Source organism: Amphiura filiformis, chromosome 7 (genome assembly GCF_039555335.1).
Source record: "Amphiura filiformis chromosome 7, Afil_fr2py, whole genome shotgun sequence".
NCBI classification, from domain to species: Eukaryota; Metazoa; Echinodermata; class Ophiuroidea; order Amphilepidida; family Amphiuridae; genus Amphiura; species Amphiura filiformis.
In genome coordinates, this window is record NC_092634.1 from 12,708,211 (window position 1) to 12,734,965 (window position 26,755).

A 26,755-nucleotide genomic window follows, 5' to 3' on the forward strand; every position below is an offset into this window, starting at 1 on the left:
CTCCTTTGTGCCTTAACTTTATTTCACAATCTATTTGTTGGATGAAGGGAGCCCTCAGTCGTAGCTTTGAGACACTTGCGATACTCGTGGCTTATTATGCAATGTTTGTTTACACACAATTTCGACACAAATTTATTTTCGCTAAAGCACGCTAGTAATTTTGCCGAAAAGCCTTGATTTATTCTGAAATCAAGAAAGAGTATGTCATGCATGTATATTGACCTTGATTCGAGTTCGCCCTTAAATCAAGAAAGGGGTAAGTATTGCATGTAAGTATGCCTTGATTCGAATATCGCCCTAAAATCAAGAAAGGGGTATAACTATTGCATGCACCCTAAAATCAAGTATACTTGGAATGCGTGTATGTATGCCTTGATTCGTTACCGCCCTAAAATCAAGAAAGGGACACGTCTTATTGTTACGCGCAAATTTGCGGCGTGCTATGCAGATGCAATATAATATGCGAAAAGCACCGAAACTTAATTTTGCTTAAAGCTCCTCAATTGTAGCTTTGACACACATGCGATGGGTGTGGCTTATAATGCGGCATTTATTTACACACGATTCTTATGCGATTGCGATTTATTGTACACAGTCTGTACCGAATCCTACCGATGTAGGCCTATTTTCGCCAAAGCACGCAAGTATTTTTAGCCGAAAAGCCTTGATTTATGCTCGAAATCAAGAAAGCGTCTGTCGTGCGTGTATATTTACCTTTAAATCCTAAATCAATAGGAGTATGTCTGCATGTATGTATGCGTTGTTACGCGCAAATTTGCGGCGTGCTATGCAGATGCGATATGCGAGATGCACACCGAATCTTAACCTTTGCTTAAATAAGCTTGCACAAATAAATTATTTGCTATACAGAGTTTACGCACACAAAACACTGTAGAGCCTCAATATGCTTGCTGAACAGACACGAGATGCACTGTAGAGCTTCGATTTTCATTTAAATATGTTTGCCGAACAGACATCAGAAACACGGTCACATGCCTGTTTTAGCCTTGATTTATTTATTTTAGCATGTATGCTATACTGATGTACATGCAATGTCATGTGAATAGCCCTGAAATAACTTTTAGCTTGTTTACAGACGTACTGTATTTCTATAAGCTTATTTGCTATACACATACTGTACATGTACCGATTGCTGTACAGCCCTGATTGATATCACAGAAAAGCTTGCAATACCGTATACACACACACACAGGCGTACTGCACTGTGTGTTGTCACTCGACACTGCAAATAGAACCTTGTTTATTTGCCATAAATCTCGCCAATTATATTTGCGACTCTACGGCATTTTATGACAATGGTTCAACTTATGAACCTTATAGCATGTCATAAACCTTTGTTCAACTTTAAAACATTTACTTTGTTCTACTTAATGTAGGGGTTTTACCAAAACTTCGCCCTGACGAACGAACTCTTGGCCTATTTGAGACAGATTGATCCCTACTTTGCAGAATGTAACCTGGGATTCGTTGAACATACGCACCAAACACAGTTTTCACTTACAAACCAATTCTTTAATATCTCTTTAATACTCGTTGATTATTCACAATACTGTTAGATAGCTATTTAGTCTGATTTTAGTGATTTAGTGTATTCAGTGGTAGAACAAATTGTAATTACCACGGGTTACTTTCCGCCATTTTGTCTGTCTGATTTGTTTACACGACTTCTGCGCAACTGCAAAGATGAGCTAAATTTAGATCGCTTACTGAATTAAGGGCGCACCTCACATAAATGCTTAAAAGCCTAAATTGGCACCAACAGTGACATGTAGGAGGAGAAGCAATTTGAAGTTATTGCCAGAAAGAAGAAGAAGCAGAAAGATCCGATAGCAAAACAGTATTTAGCTCGGGGGTTGAAAACCCCCAGCTAGGTAAAGATCGGATAGTAAAAGCAGTACCTAGCTCGGGGTTGAAAACCCCCAGCTAGGTAATCAGTCATGTTCTTCATGATAACTTGGAGAGCTGCAATAAATGGCTTATAGAAAATAATCTCTCTCTGCACACAGGCAAAACTGAACTGATTCTCTTTGGATCAAAGCGTAAGGTCAATAATGTTTCTGATTTTTCTATCATTCTTAACAATGGTCAAATAATTAAGTCTAAGCATACTGTTGTTTATCTTGGTCTAGAACTTAATCAGTTTCTTGATGGTGAGGAAATTACAACCAAAATTGTGAAACAAGTTAACTCTCGTTTGAAATTCCTCTACAGACAAGCAAATATTTTTAATCAAAAAGTGAAGAAAATGGTCTGCTCAGCTCTTGTTTTGTGCCTGTTTGATTATTCTATTTCCTCCTGGTATTGTGCCATTTCTAAATATCATTCGATCAGATTGCAGCGAGATCAGAACAAAGTTATCAGATTTATTCTGGGCAAAGATCACATGTATCATATTAACAAAGCTGACTTTCAGGATTTAGGCATTTCAAATATCAGGACAAGGGCTGAGCAGCTCCGTTTGAACCATGTTTTTAATATTTTTCATGATGTTTGCCCAAGCTATATGAAAGAAAACTTTGTCAAATTATCTCATCTTCATCGTTATAACACTAGGGGTAGCAATTTTAACTTCCAAGTTCCAAAAATCAAAACAGCAGATTCTGCTTCCTTTTTTTACAATGCAATCCATGATTGGAACAAACTTCCCAAAAATGTAAAATTGTGCAATATAAAATCCAAGTTTAAAAAAGATGCTAAAATTATCCTCTTAGACCACATGGTTATATAGTTTTTAATATTGTAATTTAGGTGTTTCATGTTTTAAATAGTTTTAATATATATATATATTTTCAATGTTATTTATAAGGACCCCTTTGGAAATAAGTCGCTGACTTTAAGGGATATCCTTGGCATATTATTGTGTCAATTTTTATGTTTTAATTTGTATTTTATAATAATTATGTTTTTGTATATATATGTTCTGTGCAATATGTTATTTGACTCTTACGATGATATGCTTAATAAACTCAAATCAAATAAAATCAAACCATACAGCTTTTGCTAGGTTTAACACAGATCATAATTTCAAGTATCTTTTATTATCAAGTTATGTATATTATTATGCAGGCAAAAGGATTTGTGATTAATGTGTGCAATGGGTAGCTATACTCCAGCAACTGACTGTAAATCTGACTGATTCACCAGCCAGCCACCACTTGAAGGAGAAGAAGGAGGTTTCCCTACCCCCACCTAATGAGGTCACCAAGTGGGCTAAATGGGCAGGTACACACTGGCGGCTCAGAGGACTAAGTGGGCCACTCAGTCAGAGAGAGTAAGGTCACAAATTCCTCATAATCTTGTATAATAAGGAAGTTCAGCAAAAGTCAGTATACAATTCATTTGATAAAGAAAAACAAACAAATAATATTATAATCTACATAACAATAATTACAAGCAGGATAAGGAATATCGCTGCCATTCTCAAAAGTCAGCGTGACAAATTCAAACAATGTTATGCCAAAACTGAAAAAAAAACACACACCAAAAAACAAAAAAAACAGTAAAAATGTGAACATGAATATGTATTATGTTTTATTGAAGTGTTTTGCTCTGTATAATTATCAGAAAAAATAAAGACAAATACTTATTAGATACATTACTAAAAATTGCTCCAAGAATTAATTGTAAGATGAAAAAAGATGCAATTTGTATTTTTTTTCGAAAGTTTTCCAATGATTTAGCTTCTTTGACATTTTTGTTTAGGGAGTTCCATATAGAATTGGGCATGTGATTCTTACTGCTTGATCAGTAAAACTTTTTTTCATTTCTTTTTATAAAGTTATTAAGGGATCTGGAATGAGCGTTTTGAAGCGTTTGACAGTATTTTTTGTGGGACATGAGACATCAGACATATCAATTTCATTCTGAATACTGAAGAATGTCTTTCTGATATCAAATAATTTTCATTTTTGAAATTCACGATATAATTCAAATTTTATGACAAATTATTAAAATTGATATTTTTCACATTTTTGATATATAACAGTCCTCGAAGTAAATTTTATAAATCTAATGACATATTCTTAAAGTGTATGTAGCTGGGAGGAAAAGCCAACGATCAATTGCAAATTTTGACCTTTCATATTGAAGATATGGATTTTTTTTTCCCAAAAGACCTATTTTTTTGGTGTTTTGGGAAAAAATCGATATCTTCAATACGAAAGGTCAACATTTTCAATTGATCGTCGGCTTTTCATCCCACCTACATACACATTAAGTTTAAATCATCAGATTTATAAAATTTACTTCGAGTATACTGTTAAATATCAAAAATATCAATTTTAATCATTTGCCATAAAATGTGTATTACATTGCAATTTCAAAAATCAAAATTATTTGATATCAGAAGGACATTCTTCGTATTCAGAATGCAATTCGATATGTCTGATGTGCTCTAATGTCCCACAATAAATACTGTCCAAACGCTCATACCCCACCCTTTAAATGAGTTTGGTAATTGATTAAGACAATGTTTGTACATGGATGCACCTCTGCCACGCCCCTGTGCAAGATTTAAGAAAGTTTTCCAATCTGTGTATGGCTTTACCTATATTTTCCACAACAGGATTGAGTTATTTCAAATAGAATTTACCCAATTGTTTATTCTATTTGAAACCCATACTCCCTCTGTGTAAGAGTTAGCTAAATCTTCCAAAGGGGAGTGTGGATGTAAATAACAGTGGTGTAGATTTTTTTTTGACATTGTGGGGGATGGAGTTGGAAAAATTCTTGAAGTATAGTCAATCCAGCACCTTTTGGTGACAGAATAAGTTTATGGTACAAAAATGTTTGCTATTTTGAAGCTAAACTGATGAAATATGGTGTAAAAGTAGATTAAATTTGCACTTTTGGGGCTAAAATGGGCAAATATGAGGTTAATTTGGTCAGAAACCCATTATCAGGCGTCAACATTGGGGGGGGGGGGGGGTGATTGTATGGACCATCCCCCTGGCAAAATATTTGGGGGGGAGTTTTATCCCCATCCACCCCGGATCTACGCCTATGGTAAATGAAATAGCCCGATTTAAGATTTCCTCTAACCTGTATCTGTCCCAAGCTTCAGTGGCTTTCAATGCTTTACCGGTGAGTATCTCTGGTGGAATGTGAGTTGTAGTCCCCTTTTCACCAGTCTGGCAAGCTACAGATCTGGAAACTCTACTTACAGCAAGGCCCAGATCACCAATCTAATGGGAGAAAAATGAAAACCGAGTAAAATCATGCAGATGTGTATTTGCAAGCTCCCATGCTAGTGCAAGACTCAGGTTCAGGCTTGAAAAATATTGATTCATCTGATGCCGTCATCGGAGAAATGGAATTGCAGCAAAATTTTGCGACATATACTAATGAAAACAGTTTTCACTTGAGACACCCTATGGCATTCCCTACAACTTGAGAACAAGTCCTCAAACATTTGAAATTTGTAGTTACTACAACTGACATCTGACTGAAAAGTAGTCTTTTTAATTCAGTCTCCAATATAAGACCCAGGAATGTCCTTTAGCACTGCATGAGTATGTCCCTAATTAAACACATTTCTGGCAGTCAGGCTAAAGACAATTTTCTTTTGGTAAAAAATGCTTTCATATACTTTTTTTTGATTTTTTAATATAATTTGACTCTTCGAACTTAAAAGTTATTTGTGACTATGGGTTTAAAAACCAATGATTTTCAAGCGGAGCTCCAGGAATTCGATATGCAACACACCTTTACTCTGAAGCCAGAGCCAACAAATACATTCTCAAGCTTCAGATCTCTGTGAAAAACCGGTTCTACCAAAGTATGAAGATAATTCATGCCCATGATCATATCACATATCATTCGTATCCGCCTCGGCCAGCAGTCATTTCTGTAAACATCATTGTCACCAGGATTTGCGGCAGGATCTTTTGTAACCAAGTACAATGCAGTAAAATTCTTCAGGTTGCCAAATTCTAAGTATTCCATGACGATGGAGATTCCTCCATCTGCTGTATCTAGCATGCCCATAACTGATACAATATATGGAGAGGCTATCACATCTAACATTTTCTTAGCTTCTTTGTAGAAAGAGTCTCTCATGTCTTGTGTTATTCTGAAAAAAAAGGAATGAGAAGGATAATTTAGTTGTACATTACATTACTCAAAACATTATTTGTGACTGCGGGTTTGTAGACTTAGCATGTTTAGGGTGAGATCCTGAAGGGGTCCATGCCTAATTGTACAACTTAATGATATGAATTTTTGATGCAATCTGAAAAAGTAGAGAGGAGAGTTCATCATCAATGTCATTAACAGGATTAAAATAGGACACTTAATTACATCTAGGCCTAAACAAAATTTGTATTGCCCTTTATAGAGCTCCAAAGTCAAGGTCGGTCGGTCGGTTAACTTTTTTTATTGCCACATACAATATCAAGAAATGCAAGTTCACCACAAAATACCATGATAAACAATGATTTGTCGGTCGAAAAGGGCAATACAAATCTTTTTTTTTATGCCATATTTAATTTCATTCACTTACTTCTTGTAAATCACTTGTTTGACAGCCACTTTACCCCAATTCTCATGCCTCTGAAGAGAAACCTGTCCGAATCCTCCACGTCCAAGATATTTCAAGAACGCGAGTTGATCTGACTTTATTGACATGAATGATTGTGGCATAGACATTGTAAGCCGGGACAGTGGTTCGCCTCCCTCTGCCATGATTTTTTTTTATTGAGGACGCTCAATCGTCATATGATCTGTGAGGTGATGAAAGAATAAAAGGATTCAAACTTATATTGCACACTTTTATATTACACATTTTCCATACACAAAATATTGTTAACAAGAAGACATTCCAACTTAATAATCTCACAACTTTTATTTGGAAGTGTCATAAATACTTTGGTGGGGGTGGAAAGTTGGAACCTCAGACATTGGAACATTTTTTCAATCCACCTAATAGAGGGTGGATTTTTTTATCCCCTTTTTATGGTTTCAAACCTTTTTGATCCGCCTTGATGTACTAAAGAGGAATCCAGCATATTATTATGTTATTATTAACTTAAGCTATTAACATCAATCATTGCAGTGATAGGTCAGTATCACCAAACAATCATAGATACGTGTCTTGCACAATGAACAGTTCAGACAAATTTTAGGTTCAGGGGAAGATCACAGAGAAAGTTTTGCAAATTGTAAATACATGTATCGTTAGTGTATATGCATTCGAGCGGAATTAAAAAGGGCTGTGAGACTAGATGTTCTACTTCTAGTTGAATACTTCTCAACACCTTAGGGCCAAGCGAGAAGGATTCTGGAACCTAGAGACGATGAGTGCAGATATCAGTATCGGGGATGGTCCCCCTTCTCTTTTCGAATAGCTCTGACACTTGAACGTGCACAGGGATGAATCCTGAACACGGGACCATATTCAGGGCTGGAAAAAAATTAAAATTTCCCTGGAAGATGATCAAAATTTCCCTTCAAAAAGACAAACTTCCCTCCAAATTCTTATGTACCGGTATTTCTTTGTTTAAGGCCTTAATTGCCCTCCAAACTTCCAAATTTCCTGAAAGGAGTTCCACTTTCCACATTTTTCCAGGCATTGATACTATCCCAGGATATTATGCATGGGCAGATCAAGAACAGTAAAACAGTGGTGGTGGGAGCATAAAAATTGGTAGAGGGGGGATATTTTGTTCTGATGTTGTGTGCTTTTAATTTCAAACTATTATAGCCCCAAATGAAGATGATCACTTGGAAAAGAAACCAATTCAAAACATTAGGCATTAACTTTTCTTTGAATACTCGGTCTACATACATGTTTGATACTAATTATAAAGTTAAACTAAAACAAATTGAGGGTATTTTAAATTGTTGGCGAGCAAGAAATCTTTCTATGGTCGGTAAAATTTGTGTTATTAAAACTCTTCTCTTGCCACAACTTCTTTATTTCTTTTCAGTTTTGTGTATTAAAATCCCTAGCATTTTTTCAAAGTCCTGGATAAGATTTTTTATAAATTTATTTGGAATGGTGGTAATGACAGGGTCAAAAGAGTTTTTGTTCGTAACAATTTTGTTCATTGTGGCCTTCGTATGATTGACCCTTATAATTTCTGTTTGGCTCAAAAAATGACTTGGGTTAAATTGTTACTGGATAATAATTTTAAAAGCTTTTGGAAAACAATTGAATTATCTGATATGGATCGTCATTTTGGTGATTTGTTATGGAAATCATATGCTCCTGAGAGTTTTCTTAACAAGCTTGATAATATCCAACTAGCTGACTCTCTCAGGACTTGATATATTTATCGTGATAGGGCATGTCAAGATATTTATAATAAAAGTTTTTCTGATTTGGGATATTTCCAGTGTCTATGGTTTAATAGAAATATTAAGTCCAAAACTAAGAAGTTCTTTCTTTATGAGGATTGGTGCGACAAAGGTATTGTGTATATAAGTGATCTTTTAAATCCACCTCTCCCAGGTAGTAGACTCTTTGAAGAACTGATTCTTGACTTTGGTATATCCAAGTTAGATAGAAGAAAATTTAATTTCCTTATGAAATGTATTCCCAGTTCGTGGCTTCAGGGTTCAGATTCCAACTCTAATATTTTTGATGATGTCACAGCGGTCTTCTTAATGCTCAAAAGGTCCCAAAATTTGCATACTCTATTTTGACAGAGACATGTATTCCGGAGAGGCGTGTTTAATTTTGGGGAAAAATCGCTGATGTCGATAATGTGATTGATGACACTGAGTGGGAAGAAATTCATTTGCGTAATTTTAAATGCTCTATTGATACAAAGTTCCGCTCTTTTTATTTCAAGGTTTTCCATAAAGCTATTGCTTTTAATGATTTTTTTATTTAAAATCAAACGTAAAGATTCACCTCTTTGTGATCTTTGTAAAAATTACCTAAATCTATTGTTCATATTTTTTGTGAATGTGAGCTCGTAAAACCAATTTGGGATGATTTAGTAAAGGTTATTCAAGACAAACATGACATTAATTTTTCAATGTCAAATTTTTAAAAGATGTTTGGGGTTTCTAAAGACAATTTTCTTACATATCTATGCTTGTCTGTAAAATATTATATTTATTTGTGTAAATTTCAAAATAAGAAGCTGGAAAGGGGGCTGGAAAATTTATTTTTCATGTTTTAAATTTGTTTAACCCCTTTGTGAACCCTAACCTTTTTGACCCCCCTTTTAATGGACCTAAAACTTATTGATACCCCTCATGGAGAGGGAGCAAAGCCAAATTTTCATCCCCATTTGTCAATTTTTCATCCCATTTTTAGTCATTCCAATGACACTTTACTCTTTGCCATCCCCCTTTTCATCTCTGAAATTTCGAGGGTGGGGGGTTGCCTCCCGGCACCCCCTGGCGATGCCACTGCTTTGATGTGTAATCGGCCAATCTTATGTTAGTTATAATTGTCAGTCGATTGAACCAGCCAATCAGCAATGGTGGCGGATCCCATACCTTTTTGACGGGGAAGGGGTGTGGCCCTCCCAAAAAACAAATCCATATTGTGCTGTGTATCACATGTTTGGGTGAACATAATTAATCAGTTCGTTATTATAGACCCTGAAAGAAAGTGTAAACATGATGCACCAAAATGGCTTCAACTTCATTTTGCACAACTGTCCAACCCCCTGTGTATGGATAAACAAATCCCCCATTTCGCTTCTGCTTTGGACACCAACACTATATATTTAAAGTAATAATTAATACAATTACAATAATACTTTTAATAGTGATAATGTGAATGGCTTTAAGTTGGGCCTTCAAGTTCATTTAGGGACCGTTCACAAACACTTGTTAGGGGGGGCCTGATGCAAAAAGGGGGGCCTGAAAAAAATGACAACAAATTTTTCTGGAAAAATTTAGTTTATATGCTTTTTTATGGGGTTGACCCGTAATTTTCATGTCAAAAAGGGGGGCCTGAAATTTTTGAGGTCTGTAAAGGGGGGCCCAAACAAATTTTCGCGATGGAATTTTTTTGCATCAGACTCCCCCCTTCCAAGACAAGCGGCTAGGGGACGCAGGAGTAACCTTGTCAATCAAATACTTCATCTATTGTGTCCAATACTTGATCCGATAAGTGGTCGATGTATATCGATAAAAATAAGATCAAGATCATGAAATAAAGCTATGACGGCGCGCTTTAATACTTTACGAGGTGATTCAGCCAGGTACCTGGATTCAGCACTCATGATAACAAGATGTCATGACTTAATTTATTCTTTATGATTAGGCCTACGATTTAAAAAAAAAAAAAAAAAACAATAATAAAAATATAAACAAAATAATGATAATATTATAAGAATATATAAGGTATATAAGATTTATTAGATTCAAGAAATTAAACATTTTTTTATATCATAATAGGCCTAAATATGAATTCGTAACGTTATACCAGAGAAATGTTATATTAAAATGCACTTTGTGATTTTTTATTTGGGGAAAAAACTAAGCAATTTAATAATTCTCATATTGTTAATACAAATAAGAATGCGTCCTTTGATTAGGCCTAATACGTATTTATTAGTATTATAGTTTTGCAATATTATTTTTGTTATTATTTATTATATTGTGTTATTCAATTTTGAATTATGTTCAATTATCCCAGCAAACACAAAATGTTTTCGACATCATTCGCAAAAAGTTAGAAAAGGCTAGCAGAAAATGTTTCAATGTCGGGTTATATATTAAGGTATATAGGCCTAAAGGGAACAAAACTTATTAATAACATTCAAAAACATTTTTTGATAACTTACCGGTACCGGTACTGCAAATATTCTCAAACATATCATTATTTAAGTGGTGACAAATATTTGGCAAAAAATGTTGGCAGAAAATATTTTTCAATAACATTTTGAAAACATTAAAAATATTTGTGTGGTGTGTTTCCATACAAAACGTTTTAAAATGTTTTCATGACCTTTATTTAACCCGACATTTAATGTTATTAAAACGTTTTTACCAAAACCAAAAGCCAAAAATATAGGCCTAACCTGTTTAAAACGTTTTAAAAACGTTTTGTGTTTGCCGGGATGGCATTACAGACCTTCACATTAAAATGCAGATTATTTGGTAGTTTTATATTATAAATGGCCAATTATTTAACATAAAAGTTATTATTATTATCATTATTTATAACATTGTGATGATTTTTCATGATTATTATAAATTTTTATTTCATTTCAAATTGTAATATTTATTCCATGCAGATTTATGCGCACACGTTAACGGTCAATTTTGCACAGTGGTCCTCTTGGGATAATTGCCTATCGATTGGATTGATCATGGATATAAACGTATTGGTGATGTCAAGCTTAACTTTGGTGAACAATAGAATAACCATTGATTGACAAAGTTACCCCTGCGTCCCCTAGCCGCTTGTCTTCCAAGTGTTTGTGAACAGTCCCTTGACCCATTTTTTGATTTTTCAAAATTAAATTTGTACCCACAATATCAAATAGTGCCAAAATGGTCCACCAAATGGCTTCAATAGGGCCTTCAGTTTGCACAAGTTTCTCACTTCTCAGACACTTCCCTACATCGTGCAAGCACAACGTGACGGCCGATTTGCGGCCATTATTTACAATTTCTACATATCTGCCACTGACTGGTCCCTACTTTCAAAATTAAATCTTTCCACGGCTGCTGTCAATCAGAACCCCACTTCTGTGTTTACTCTTTCAAAATGTTTTACAAATAAGTGCCATTCTTCTCTGCCAGCAAGTATAAGAGTAAAATAAAGTCCAAGGAACATCAACACCAAGTATCAAATTACCTTTTAGCTTTCCTTTAGTACGAGGAACCCATACCGTAGTAGCTCTGCACAACGGTATGGGATGAAGTGTATACAAAAAGCTAGTGCAACGTTGCACTAAAAAATACAAGGCTCCTGTAGCTTAAATAGTTGCATGTTTGTCATAATATTAATTACACAGCTTCTTGTACTTCTTGTCTAAACTCTTATGCTTGTAATTGTAATTAATACTCCTTTATCCAGAATAAATAAAAATTCATTAACACATGATCCACATCGGCGCACCAAAACTGAGATGGCACTTCAGTGCAAACCTAGATAAGGCATCACCAATACGAAAATGTCATACCGATAAATGATGTGTCTGTTTTTCCCGTTATTTAAGTTTGTGTTGCGAACTAGCTTTCCTTCCTAATCCTATCCTAAAAAGTAAAAAGGGATGACATTGAATGTGTTAAATCATAATGATGTGTGCGTTAAAGTAATGAGGACAATGTATAATTCATATTATGGCACTGCCACTGTGCAGTGCAGTGAGTCATGCTTAATGATGATGAAATATAAATTTCAAAATAGATAAGCTTAAGTTAAATTTAAAAGGCTTAGCCTTAGCACAGCAAGTACAACATGATCATGATGTAGTCTATAGTAGTAGTTAAGCTTACTTACAAATAACACGTGTACGCTTTGAATTTCCTCCGACTGGTACATTTTAACAGCAGTCATGGTAGTTGACTGGACATGGTTTGTTTTAGACAATCGTAAACCGTGAGATGTGTTTTGGGATTTCCTTGTGATTCATCATCCACCATCCAGTACACGTACGACATCACACATGGGATTTCCCCGGACCAAAGTGACTTCCGGTTTACTTCCGGGTAAACTTCCGGGTTAACTTCCACAGAACTTATTTGCAGAACTTGGGGCCCGACTACTTGGGGGGTCCACAGGGCCAAAGGGCTCAGGTCCACACCGAAAAGGACAGTGGGATAACAGTTGGGGAGGTGGATGTGGGTGAGGTGAGGGATTTTTTGCATTTTGCAAGACAAACTTCAAATTCAATATGGGGGAAAATGCTCAAAAGTTTGATTTGCTAGATAATGTAAGATAGTAAATGTAAACCTGTATTTTAGCTAGAGTATCTCGAGCTAGGCTTCTTAAAGCACTCACTTTTTTTTAGCTCCTCCTATCCCATGCGCCTGAAGGATAGCAAATTAGATTCTCAAACATTTGGCTTGTGCAGGGTGTGGGGGGGGGGGGTGAATATGTGGCAAGCTGGGGGAAGGTGCAATTTTTGGTAAGCCAAGGAATTATTATTGACCTCACTTTAGCACCCCCCCAAAAAAAAAAAAAGAAGAAGAAAGAAGTGGCAGTTTGTGTACAAGTCAGTGTCCATGGGAGAGTCCAACATCTTGTCCTCTATCTCCATTTGATGGAGTATTTCGCAGAGTTGATGTTTTTTTTTATTAAAAAAAAAAATTGGATTTTAAAATTTAAATTGATTAAAAAAAAGTTTAATTCCAAGAACTGCTATACCCCATAATAAATTCAAAAGAGATCAGTGGAATGCTCCCGGGGAATGCTAGACATATGCGCACCCCTATCAGGTATTTACAAAAATTCAAAACATGTTTTTACATGTGAAAATTTCAAAGAAAATATTTGGCAAAAATCATGAAAAACCTGTTGAATCCTGCACCTTGAAGATGAAGTTTTAGCAATAGATATAGTGGCATCATAAAGGTATTTTAATTGTATCCAAAAGTTGTAGAAAGAAACATCAGGAATGAAGTAAAACAGTCAATTTAAAGGAGTATTTTGTGATCCTAGCATCCCGGGGGTCACTCCCATTGTGGCCTGTACACCATCCGCGATAATGAAAACGCAGTAAAAGGGTCAAGTTGGGTAGGCACGATACTGCGCGTATCGCGTTTAGGGTGTCAAAAACATGAAAAATTGGAAAAAGGGTAGCAAAATTGCAATTGCTAAATACGCGAAATGAAATTTAGGGTATGAAATTTGATATTAGGAATGAAATCCCTGTTTAGGGTGTCGTTTTAGCCAAGGGTTAAATCCTTGTTTAGGGTGCTTTTCAAAAGTTGATTATCACGGATGGTGTACAGGCCACAATGGGAGTGACCCCCCGGGGCCTAGCATCCTCCTTTTATGACATTTTTCAGTAGATATGCACGAAAAAAGCTTATTCTCAAAATTTCAGTTGATTCCAATTTTGCGTTTTCGAGTTATGCATGATTATGTGTTGTAATTATGTGTTGTAATTTCGTTCTGGTATACCAGAACGAAATTAAAATTTCACGATCTCTTTGCTAAATGAATTAATCTGCAAGAAATTTTTTGTACATAAACATTATGTAGCCAGAGGTGAGAAAAGTTGGGGGATGAGGCTGTAGATCACGAAATGCCCTTTAAAGAACGATATTAACTTTACATTTGTCAAAAATAGTAAAAAATTAAAAAGCTGATTTAAATCAGTGATTTAAAAAAAAATCAAGTGATTTAAATCGGCATGATTTAATCAAACAACCCTGGATTTCGTGATCCTACATTAGCATCCTCTTTTTATGACATTTTTCAGCAGATATCAACGAAAAATGCTTATTCCCAAAATTTCAGTAGATTCCAATTTTGCGTTTGAGAATCATGCATGATTATTGCGTATTACACTGCTCCATACATAAATTGTTGTTATTTTGTGAGAAAAATGGGGGATGAGCCTGTGGATCACGAAATGCCCTTTTAATTAATAACACACCTTGAGACCCACCTGTATTAATGCTTAAATATTTAAAAAGGCATTTCGTGATCCACAGCCTCATCCCCCACTTTTCCCAAAAAAGTTGAGATTTTTATACCACTGGAAACCTCTGGCAACATAATGTTTATGTACCACAAATTTCTTAGAGATTAATTCGTTTAGCAAAATTATTGTTAGATTTGAATTTCGTTCTGGTATACGTATACCAGAACGAAATTACAACAGTGGCCTATGGGCATGAAGTGGAACTTGAAATCCTTGTGAAAACAAGCACATGGTATTTTCTAGGCCTGGGGTTGTAACATACAATTCACACACTTTCAAATAAAAAACAAAAAGAATATGATTTCTTTCCTCAAAGAATTTTATTTAGGATATCTCACGAAGACTTATGACAAAGAATACCCGGTAACACCATCAAGTGTTTCTATATTACAAAATGTACACTCAGACAAAAAGAAGACTAAATCTTTCATGTTTTTTTTCTTCAAATAAACAAAGGGTAACAAATTTGGTTTTCAACCAAAAAGTAAAATATAAAATGTTGACTACATTTATACTACAAAAATAACAAGACTACATTATTAAATTATAGTAATAGTAATAAATTAAGCCATAAAGAACAGAGTAATACTTGTTTAATGTGTACTTTGAACATAACACCAGGGTTCCCAAACCTGCTATTTTCAGAGCCCAATTGGGCGATTTTTGAATATTTTTCCTGCGACTTTTGACAATTTCCTGTCCCATAGAAACCAATGGTTAAGAAAAAAATTGGGCGACTTTTTCAACATCAGCTCCCGACTTCCAATAGTTTCCTACCCCATAGAAATCAATGGTAAAGAGAAAAATTGGGTAACTTTTCGATTATTTGACCAGCGATTGGGCTGAAATCTTTTGGCAACCCTGCATAACACACACTAATGGATAAACTGAGTTGCAACATCATCAAATGATCATGCCATTTTGTCTTACAAATAAAACAAGTTCACTTTTTGAGCCGTCCCATTTCCCTTCTACACAGAGAATAGGAAAGTTATCTCTGGTGTTCACACACCCTCGTTTATTTGATTCATGTTTGAATGTTTTACTTGTTTCATCATCGGTGATGAACGATGATCAAACTTTACAGTGGAAGCAGAGGTACGTACGGTACTTTGGCATATAAATTCTGTATGGTCAAAAATTGTCTAGAAACTCCTCATTATAAACACTAGGAGGGCGGTCGAGTTCAGATCCGTCGGAACACGCTTTTCAATACGGAATAAATGCTAACCTCATCATGACCGAGCAAAGCTCATTTCCCATTGAAAAAGCGTTATCCGACGGATCTGCAGTCGACCACTCTGCTAGCCGTGTCGGGAATGTACTGTACATAGTCTCCATCCCAGCTGGCTTGTGCGAATTCATCATTATATGTTAAGTAACAAAGAAGTACAAGCTGGCTGGGATTGAGACTAGTGTATATATACATGTCTTAAAACAATGTGCTCAAAGCTTGGCTTATTGTGGCTTTGTAGTCAAAAGGAACCTATTAAAATTACTGCAAGAAAGAAAAACAATTTTACGAAACAAAATTGCAACAAACTATCATATCAATTATTCAAATTATGTGTTGGTATTATGTTAATGCCCTTTAGAAATCACTTCTATAAATTGCTAGTATTTTCATTATTACAATGTTTTTGTTAATTGCAACATGCGTAGTCGGAGTTTTATTAGAAGTGATATTTGGCATACTATTGCTTTCTTCAAATTCAACTGGCCTATATAAAGCTACTGATAACAACCTGTTCTATATCAATCAGATATAAATGAACTGTTTACAAACTTTATTTTTGCTTTTTTTGTCATCATTAAAATGATGACAAATGTAAACATGTTAGTGATCAAAGTTTGTTGTAAATTTTACATTGATACAAAATGTAATATTTGGGTTCAAAATTACTGTAAACTAATCAGGTGATAATTTGGATTTAGCAGATTTTATAATAAATTCCGCACACACACAGTTCCTGATAAAGCTATCAAGATCAAATTTGACATAGCCAGTTGGTAAATTGGCAAAAAAATAAAAAAAAAACCCACACCAAACCAAAGAAAATATAACACAGTAGTGACATTTTTAAATTGGCCCAAGCATGGTATGCAGGGAAAAAATAACCAGAGGCATCAAAGGCAATTGCCTTGAGTGCCCCATGCCCTTGCCTTGGTGCCCCTCAAAATGTGTAACTTTGGATGTATTCTTTAGCATATGATTGCCTTGGTGCCCTCGTAGGCCTCAGCAGAATTGCCTGGATGCCCTCACAAATGCCAAAATGACCTTTTTCCTCTGGTATGATTACAGGGCACATTACCTGTCGTCAAATTATTATTATTATCAAATTTTGGCAGTTATATTCTTGACAATTTATTGCTGTGTTATATGGGAACCTTCTTCCACTTCATGACTACTTTACTGAATGTTCCACTTGATGACTACTTTATCGAATGTACTCTAGTCATATACCAAAATAAAAAAATTATTATTCTTTCAGCTGCTGAATGGCAGGGTCTGGGTTCCTAGATGGAGATGTAGTAATAAGAAATTATAGCTGTGTTCCTTGTATCAAAATAAAAATATGATCATGAAATAGGGACATGGTTCTCATTTTCAAAAAATTTTGCCTTTTTGGCAGCAAATTCAACCCTGTTCGGTTACTGCAAGAATCAAGAATGTGAACCAAGTTTTCTACGCTTTGAAAACTTAAACAAAACTTAAATTGTGTATTAATTGCATTCTACAAACAAAACAAAAAAGCTTAACCTAAACTACAATTAGGATAGGGGGAAAGATAACATTTGACTTGGGGATTCAATCATGTTTCACCGTTGTTCATCAACTTTTAACAACCATGCGTCCATGTGGTTTACTTAGTGAAGTAAACCACACAGACGTGAATTGTTTAACAGTGATAAACAACGGGTAAAACATGATTGAATTCCTTTCAACAACAACAGAAAGCTGAATGAAGATTGTCAAATTCACATGATTATTTTATGAGGAATGTCGATTTAAGCATTGCCACTCAACCTTACAAGAAGATGGGCGATTTCTCTGTTGATATCAACAATAAAACTATGTAATAAAACAGCAATGTTTAGTCGCTACCTCCAAAATACTGAATTCAACATGTAACCATGTATACGCACACAAGTTCCAGGCATGACAAATTTTAAGCGCTCACACGTATAAAAGCGCTTCTGTTGTTCACGGATACGCACTGGAAAAGTGTGGATTCATCACCGATTAAAAACGTTTGGCTCCTGTACAAAGTTATAAGAAGAGTTGTTCAAAATAGCTACAGAGATTATCCAGAGATTTTTGGTACAAAATATTTTGCCTGACTGCACCGCCAGACGATCAAAAATCATGTATCAATTTCAAAAACATTGCAATAACTCCCTCTGTAAATATTGCCATCCAGTGTCGTCTGCTAGCTAACATACGTGAACAATGGTTTCCGAATTCGACAACCTCACTTGAGCGGATCATGCAAACGTCAGATTTTGTCTGTATCAGATTGACTTCATGTTTTCAAATTTCATCAGCACATCTACAATTGTCCCAAAATGCAAAACAGAATTTGATGAATTTAGGATGTTTTTGGTTTTGTAAAAATGATAATTCTTTATCAATGGAGGAAAAGCACACATCATAAGTCATAATTTGGCATAAAAAATGGTACAATGTCTGTACTTTAATTATTGCCACCCTCACAGACACCAGTCTTTAACTCAAAATAAACAAGTAGCATATTCATGAACATAAATAACGGCCATTGAATGACCCTTACAGTATTACAACCTCACAACACACACAGCTTGCTAAACAAAATGAGAGAATAACATCAAAAATTGTGAGATGAATTTTGTCCAAATGAGCTGTTAGCCAAACAATTACACAATAAAGCTGTACATATTTATATCTTGAGCAATGAATGTAAGAAATGACAATGTACACATCCAGACCCAACACCCACTTGAATCCAAATGTGATTGAAATCCAGATTATATCAAGCCAATGCACACACAACGACGATGTTCACATCTATTGCAAATGATTCTGGATATTGCTGACAAGGTCCATGAATAGTTTAGTAGACAAGAACTTCCCAGTAACTGAATTGTGTAGTACACTCAATTCACGCTATTATATCAACTGCTTGTCATAATTTCCTTTCCCACGGTAACAATCAAACAACATTGGCCCCTGAACATGTTTTAAGTAAAACCTCCTATGCAACCTCTTGGCCATTTTATTTTAAACATGTTCAAGGGCCACAAGCACATATTATGTTTTCCCTGCCCCACATTGATTTAGAAAAAGTATTTTGTTTTCAAACTTAGGGGTCCTTTAGTGAACCCACTAACACATAAAGTATGCATGTTTGAATACTGTAAAACAATTTAATTATTTAGCATTTTAATTTCATGAACTTGCAAGAACCAATTTGTGAAATTTAACTGATATTAACATATTCACATGTTTAAAAGGTATTATCAGGGTGGATTAACAAAACTCAGGAAAGTTGATTGTCACCAAACAATGGCCTTTTCCCCATTCCTGAAGTCAGTTGAAACTAACATAATATCAAGCCATAATTAGTGCCATATGGTACAGCAAAGCTCACATGAGCGAATTTGGCTACGAGTCAGAGTATTAGTTTAAAATTCTTCTCAACTGAGAAAGACAGATTCTGCAAGCCATGGCTGCACTACAGCACACCAGAACTTTCCCAAGTTTCACAATAAACAGAATCTTGGGAGCCATCTTTATGCAAATTCGCTGGCGTAGTGCATGTTAGAATAGGACCATTGCTAGGTCAACTGGCTGACGCTTTCTTTGTTACGAACCACTGATCAAAATGATCACAACACAAAGCCTATGGCATATCATAATTCAAAATAGGTCTATAAGCCTAGGCCTGAACCAGTAACCAATGTTTACTAACGTGCACTACGGCAGCGAGTTCTCAATTCCACCCAAATATTACCAGAATGAAACAACAATAGTAGCTGCAAATATAATTTTACAATATTCAACATCTAAAAGTATTTACAAGCAGATTTGGCAAACCTTGAAGTTGATATAATACAGATTCACAACACAGCCCTAACTCACCCCACCTTTGTGTGTGTGTGTGGGAGGGGCTATTAAGGGTGATGGGTTTTAGTTCCAACTTTTTATGAAAATACTGCCCATGTCAGGGCTATTTTCAAAATGGTACTGTGCTGATGCCCAAGCTGGTTACCAATCACAATGTGAATACTGGCATCAGAAAGTTAAACCAAAGTAATTTACCACAAGCACAGACTACTACAGACCATGTATCAACAGCCAAAGTCCCTGTGCATTGTATGCTGTGAATTCTCAAATATTCATGAGGGCCAATTGTTCTATCGTAAAGTGTAACAATCACGATAGCGTTGCGTGCCTTCGAGATAAGAGTGTTGCGTGCCTTTGAAATTATGTGATCGACTTTAAAAATACCCAGTTTGTGCGTAGCAGTTTCGCCTGTCGCATTTTATGGAACAATTGGCCCATTATTGGGCGATGCTGAGACTGTTTATATGTGGTCTGTTAACTTTTTCGTCCTTGACCACAAGTACTTAGATGAAATAGATGGTTTGACCTTCATAGTCTGCCAGTATTTTGGTGGATAGTTATCTTGTCCATCTGTTAATGCATAGACACATTGGGAGTTTGGGCACACACATTAGTTGCATTGTGTTCTAAATCTGGTTAAATCAGACCCCAGATGTCAGAAACTTTCTATTACATGTAATCCATGTACAAATATGAGAACATTAATGCAGTCATGTGCAGCATCTTATTCGTTGTTGTTCCATGTTAACAAAAACGATCAATTACAAAACTTTGGTGATTGTAAGTGTTTCATATTTGGTCCTACAATACATTCAAAAAATACAATTGAAATAACTAGAATTGGCACTGGGAAATGGACAATATCAAGAAATAGGCTGCTCAATTGGACGACATCATTACTATAGCATTATTTGCAAAGCAACTGTATGGCCTGTGCAACTGACCATGCAATAACCTCCATATCGACCTAGTCCCCTACTCATTGCGATTTATTCTGTATTCATTACATGTTAACGATTTAGGGAAGTAGGTCAAGATTCAGGTTCCTGCGCTGACTTTAGTGGCCTATTTATGGATATTGCCTCAAATTGGAATACTGAAGGCTGACATCCTAATAATGGTATATCTATACAATGCGACCTTCATGTCTTCCTTGTACGAAATGCAACTGCACTTGCAAGAAACAGTACAAAATAAAAGTACCTGTATTTGAATTATTAAATAGATACATCAGGTTTATTGTCACAACAATTTAAAAAAAAAGCAAAATATTTCCCTCTAGATATTTGTGTTTGTTTCTAAAAATATCCAGACTTGTATTGCAACTGATATTCCGAAGCAGACGCTTGGGCAAGATATAGCAACGTTTGACATGGCCACATGACCTGCAGGGACTTTCATAATCCTTTGGCGTGTGTCAATGTGCTGGCACTATTAGGCAAATGGGAAATATGCCACTGATCCAAGTTAATTTAACTATACATTTAACTTTAACCAGGGTAAATTTTAAAAACTGGGCAATTTACAACTAGGTTTGAATAAATATAAAACATATTTATGTATTTTTTTTACAATTCAGTGGCACATTATGGTAATTAACACGTGTTAATGGGTATTCTCAATCAATGCTTAGGAATATTTTTAAACAATTTCTTTAACTTACTCATTAATATTTATGAAAACAGGAAGGAAAATTGAATCACATTTTACAGAAAATCAGTTTGTAACAAAAATCAACTTCTAACATTTTCATGATAAATATGTTACAAGACAAATTTTCTTTTGCATCATCTGCATGTCAATCTATAATACTGTCATTATCAATCAAATGGCATGAACTTGAACTTTGAACTCTAACAAGTGTCTCAGTATTAAACATGTCACATGACATAAGGACATTTAAATGAAAACCATTTTTTCACCAAACCCCAATTAGGTGAACATGTTAACAGCAATGTACTGCATAAGGAGTGGAACCATGCAGCATTTGTCTGTTGTCCATTCACTGATCACAAAACAACTTTCTTGAGTATACTATAGTCTTCCCAGCATGCAATGGGCTATTCCAGTTGAAATCCATACACCCTCTATGGTCGACATGACCCTAACCCTACCCCCAAGGGCTTTTTGGCGACGGGAAGGGAAAGAAGGAAAGAATAAAGAGAGAAAAGAAAGAAAGAAATTGTTTGCTCTGGGTGGGATTCAAACCCAAGACCCCTCGCATGCCAAGCACTCGGTCGGCGACACTTTGCCACGGGTCTTGGGCTTCGCCGGCCAGTGAAACCGTGCCTATATATCACTTAGGGCGATTGCGTCATCACACCATGTGGGATGCACGCACGAACAGCGCATATATCAAGTAGTATTTTGTATTACAGGCGGGTTAGGGTTAATGTTCCTTATAGGGAGTGTAAATTTCAAAAGGGGTTACCTGAATGGGCGACTTCATTTGAAATTACACCCATGTGTGGAAGATTAAGGTCATGTCTTACAGAGGGTGTAGGATTTCAACTGGAATAGCCCAATTTGTGTGATATGACAACACAAGACATTCATAGGCAATCAATACACTGTATGCTTGATGATATAACACATTGCATGCTGGGATTTTTTTCAAGTAGAAGTGAGGTAGTCTGTACTCAAATGCTCACTTTTGTTATCCATCAATACATCTTTGCACTTGACTCGTTATTTCATGCATACATTTAGGTATGCAAATGAGATGTAAATATGCATAAGTTATGCATGTTTTTGACCAACCACACATGTTGATAGCTTTATAAACTGATGCAAAGACAAGATCAATCATGATCCTCTTCTTTTCCCCTCAAAATAAAATGACACCCAATTCCCCAAAACATAAGAAAATGTTTGTCAAACAATTTCTACAACACAGCAATCTACACAGGATATGATATATTGCATCAATGTGGTATTTACACAGCCTGCATTGCATCAAAATATTACACACTACATGGTGAATATGCAAAGCATGAACTCGCCCAGTATGCCCTTTACTGCTTCTCATCGTCATCGATGACAAGGAGTTTGTTATTTTGTGCATTACCATGCTTCAGTTGTAAAAAGAAATTGCACTCTATAATTGGCATTTTCCTACCGTTGATGGGGTGAACGTTAATGTTAAGTGAGCTCAAGAAGGGCATTATATTGATGTTCACCCCATCAATGGCAGGAAAGTGCCAATTATAGGAATGGTCAATAGACAGTCATGAAGGTTGGGCAAAAGGAAATATAATGAATTGAGCAAAAAAATCGGGACTCAACAGGGATTGAACCCCAGTCACCTGATTATTGGTAGATCTTATCCCACTGCACTACCTGAATTCACAGTTGATTCTTCAAATATCTCACCGAGTCATGACTGCCTATACTTTCACTGTATCTTAATGGCTAATTATATGATGTTTTTGCTCCCTCAATAAGCAATTTACCCAAACTTCATCAAGTCATTTAAATCATAACTGCTTGGGCTTGCATCATTTATTTCTCACATTGTCTCACACACTGCAATAGTCCATTAAATTTGGCTTCCTCAGGACAGTAGTGTCTTCATGAGATAGATGCAAAGGCGGGGTACATGTAGAGTGCAGTCACTTTGTGCCACACTGCCTGCTGCAGGTGCATTGCCTTTGAACACGAATGTATCACACATGTACGCAGCAGTCCTGAGTAAGCCAAATAGACTATAGAGGCCCTGCATGAAATTATCGATTTGAGCAAAGGATTTGAGGATTTGAGCTGGTGTCCTTCACCGTAGTTATGGCGGAGTGCAGTCCATTCAATCAAATGTTGTCATCAACCTATTTGATCGTAGTGCAGGGTTATGTGTGTGAGACGAACTGTCACGGTAGATTGCAATCATGCTTTTGTTGAATGCATTTGAGTAGTCCGACATATTTACGTGATGATACATCACATGCATGCAAGGCCTCTATAGAGTGAAGCATATAATAGGCTGCTACCTTTCATTATTAAATCCCAAAGTGTGCTAAACAAATCTACATTGATTTTGACCCCCTGGACACTACTGGTCATCTAACAGCATTTGACATTTCTGATTGGTTGATAACTTGAAATGCACATTTCAATTGCCAATTATGATTAGGCTTTAAACTATTTATGGTCAAACTTGCATTTGCATTTTGGCCAATCGGCAGGTAGTTCACATGGATAGTACCACATTGATGCAGATTTATTATCCTGTGTGGATTGCTATCTTCTTTCATTAGAGACACCAGCTCCATATTGTGACCTTATGCTACCTATACACAGGAAGGGAATTATGATACATATATTCTAAACAATACTACAGGTTTTAATTCAACCAAAGATATTTGTACAAATTCTGTACATACAGCGACGAAAAATAAACCCCTTCTACAGGCAGACAGACTTTCCAAGAAGGGTCAGTCGGTCAGGATTTATTTCTGGAAGAGGCTAAAATGACCTTCAAGAAGCACAGAAAGCTTGCATACACCTTAAAAAATCCCCCAAACGTAAACTCTTGGTCGGTCAGGCCCGTATAACAGGTTTTTTCCCCGTCACCTAAGTAAGTCTGCAAGCTACAGATGCTTGAGATTACCATATACTAGGATCTCAAACATGACAATCTATAGGACACAGTTCCTTAACCCCAATATGCTTCTACACTCAATAGTATGACCTTTGGACGTGTTGGATATAAAAACTCATGTTCCACAACTTGAGGTCAATTTTCAGCTTTGCTTGTTTAATGCATGTCGTTGAGCTTATGCCACTGGGTATGAGGTCATTCTGACTTATAGAGATACATTTAACTTTATTCACTGTAACTGTGACAACCTGCTGGCCAGAGAGTAAACCATTTTTACTTATTCACAGTTTCCATTTTCAGTCGCTGACACCTCATACCGACTACAGGTAAAGGAGGCGAACCTGTATGTATATAAACAGTGAGCAGAGTGCCCATCTGTCTTTCAATGATAATTAAAGACTCCTAGATGTAATGTTACTGTAGGGGGGTTGCTACACCTCCTCCACACCGAGTCTGTCACCTCCCTGGCATTAAAGAATGCCAGTAACCATTTATACACATGGGTAGAGAGGAGTAATTGAGGTAAAGCACATCACTTAAGGGCACAACACATATGGCCACGGGCGGGGCTTGAACCCATAATCTCACGATCATGAGGCCTGTACTGTACCGTTAGACCACACACGACCACAGATGCATTCAATGAAAATTAGCAAGAATAGATAGAGGTTTTGCATGTTTTATCAGGAGGCTCCTGAGCTACTTGGCCAGTTAACACACAAATCTATCCCCGGATCCCAGACTCTGTGTCACATGACATTTCGGTTGAGATACAGAGATCAAACTTTGTCAGCTACCAGAGATATTTCTTTCTCACGGACTTGCTCCAGCAAGGGTTAATTGCTATCTGGGCAATCACTTGTGCCATATGAAACTACTCTTATAGTGGTGAATCACTTTTATTACTTGAATTAACATTGGTATTCAGCATCACTGATCTCCTTTATTACAACTTGTGTAAATGCTGTAACTCCAAAGCGGAATTTTGTCGAAATAGTGACAAGTACTACCTAGGTTACTGGCCAATTTCTTGACCAAATTGTGCTTGTGGTCAATCTCTGTACTCAAGCAAAGCTTCAAAATACAAGGAAGCAGCATGTGGTCACAACCATTGTGTTTGTCAAAGATAATCAGCTTGTATTGGACAGCACTCATAACATCATGGGCTGACAAAGGATGGCATACACGCATTGGGCCGTAGCACTTGTACGAGAACTGTGCTTTACAGGACTGACTTTTGTGAATATAAGTCGGCGTACGTTTGGACTTTATTGATATGTGTAGTAACACACACCTAATAATACAAGCTGACCATAGTATAAGTATACAGCCGTAAAAATGTGTGGATTTTGTGTTAAGTTAAGGATGCTTAATAACAAATCTGTACAAAAAAGGGGAATGTTAAGAAAATACTCCAAAATTTATGCTTATTTAAATATTTTGTATTTGTTTCTACACCGTAGATGAAAGTTCTTTTGCAAAATAAAAAAGGCTGTTCTGTTCAAGGCGTTGCCTCCGCTTCAGCTGTCTGTTGTGAGGTTGCTTCTGATGCCGGTTCCTCCTCCTTGGGAGATCCATTTTCTTCCACCTTTGCGGTCCCATTTACTGGGGTAACTGCTTGAGTAGTGTCACTCTTTACTTTGGGGGCTTCACTCACTTGCTCAGATTCTTCAGCTTCTTCTTCAGGTTCTGCTGGAGTTTCTTTAGGTGGCTCAGCCTTCGCAGGCTCTTGGACTGTGAATGGCACAAGTGTGGGCGATTCATCTTCCTCTGCTGCTGCAGCGGCTCTTGCTGCAGCTGCTGCCGCGGCGGCAGCTGCCGCTGTGCTCGGTGTCACATCTTCAACCATCTCTTCTTCTGATGAATGCACTACCTGCACATTGTTTGCCTCTTCAGCTTTACGCTCGGCTTTGCGCTTTTTCTCCAACAATTCCTCCTCTGTGATTTCACGGACGGGACCAAACCAGGGGAATTTCTTTATTCTTTCCCGTTCTTCTTCAGTGTCATCACGTGCGATTAGCAGAGTATGGCCCATGCCGCATGTGAGTATATGGACATGCGTACCCTCAAGTGGTTTGGCTTCTTTAGGAAATGTAGATGATTTGGGAGCGTTTTCACCGTAGCAAAGCTCCCCATAGGTTGGTGATGGTCCCCAGGCAATGATACTTTCATCAGCTGCGATCACAATTGATGTAGTACTGTGTGTAAGAAAAGAGGAAAACAATAGGAAATACATAAAAGAAAATCAATTATATAATAATAATATAAACCCAGCAACGATGAAAAGATAAAGTATCAAAACTTGTACATTTGTGTGGGCGATGTGAAACTCAGCACAAACTTTAACCCTAACACCCAAAAATCTTACAAAATCTTACGATGAAAAAATCTGCGCATGCATGAATCCCAGGGTCTCATGGCGCAATCACCCTAAGTGTTATATGCGTCGGAATTGCTGGCGGGCAGCAA

At 36.4% G+C, this 26,755-nt stretch overlaps 2 protein-coding genes across 2 annotated transcripts in view; both read right to left on the reverse strand.

The window, feature by feature from the left end:
• LOC140157643 (uncharacterized) overlaps nt 1–12,639 on the reverse strand; it is a 31,170-nt gene extending 18,531 nt beyond the window's left edge. The window contains exons 1-5 of the mRNA XM_072180882.1: nt 12,433–12,639; nt 6,521–6,740; nt 5,725–6,091; nt 5,062–5,204; nt 3,413–3,483 (exon numbers count right to left, since the gene is read on the reverse strand). Coding sequence (XP_072036983.1) covers nt 3,413–3,483; nt 5,062–5,204; nt 5,725–6,091; nt 6,521–6,702 — 763 coding nt within the window. The 5' untranslated portion in view covers nt 6,703–6,740; nt 12,433–12,639. The remainder of the gene's footprint in view (nt 1–3,412; nt 3,484–5,061; nt 5,205–5,724; nt 6,092–6,520; nt 6,741–12,432) is intronic.
• A 2,250-nt stretch (nt 12,640–14,889) lies between these two features.
• LOC140156755 (protein RCC2 homolog) overlaps nt 14,890–26,755 on the reverse strand; it is a 40,079-nt gene continuing 28,213 nt past the window's right edge. Inside the window, exon 10 of the mRNA XM_072179716.1 lies at nt 14,890–26,484. Coding sequence (XP_072035817.1) covers nt 25,788–26,484 — 697 coding nt within the window. The 3' untranslated portion in view covers nt 14,890–25,787. The remainder of the gene's footprint in view (nt 26,485–26,755) is intronic.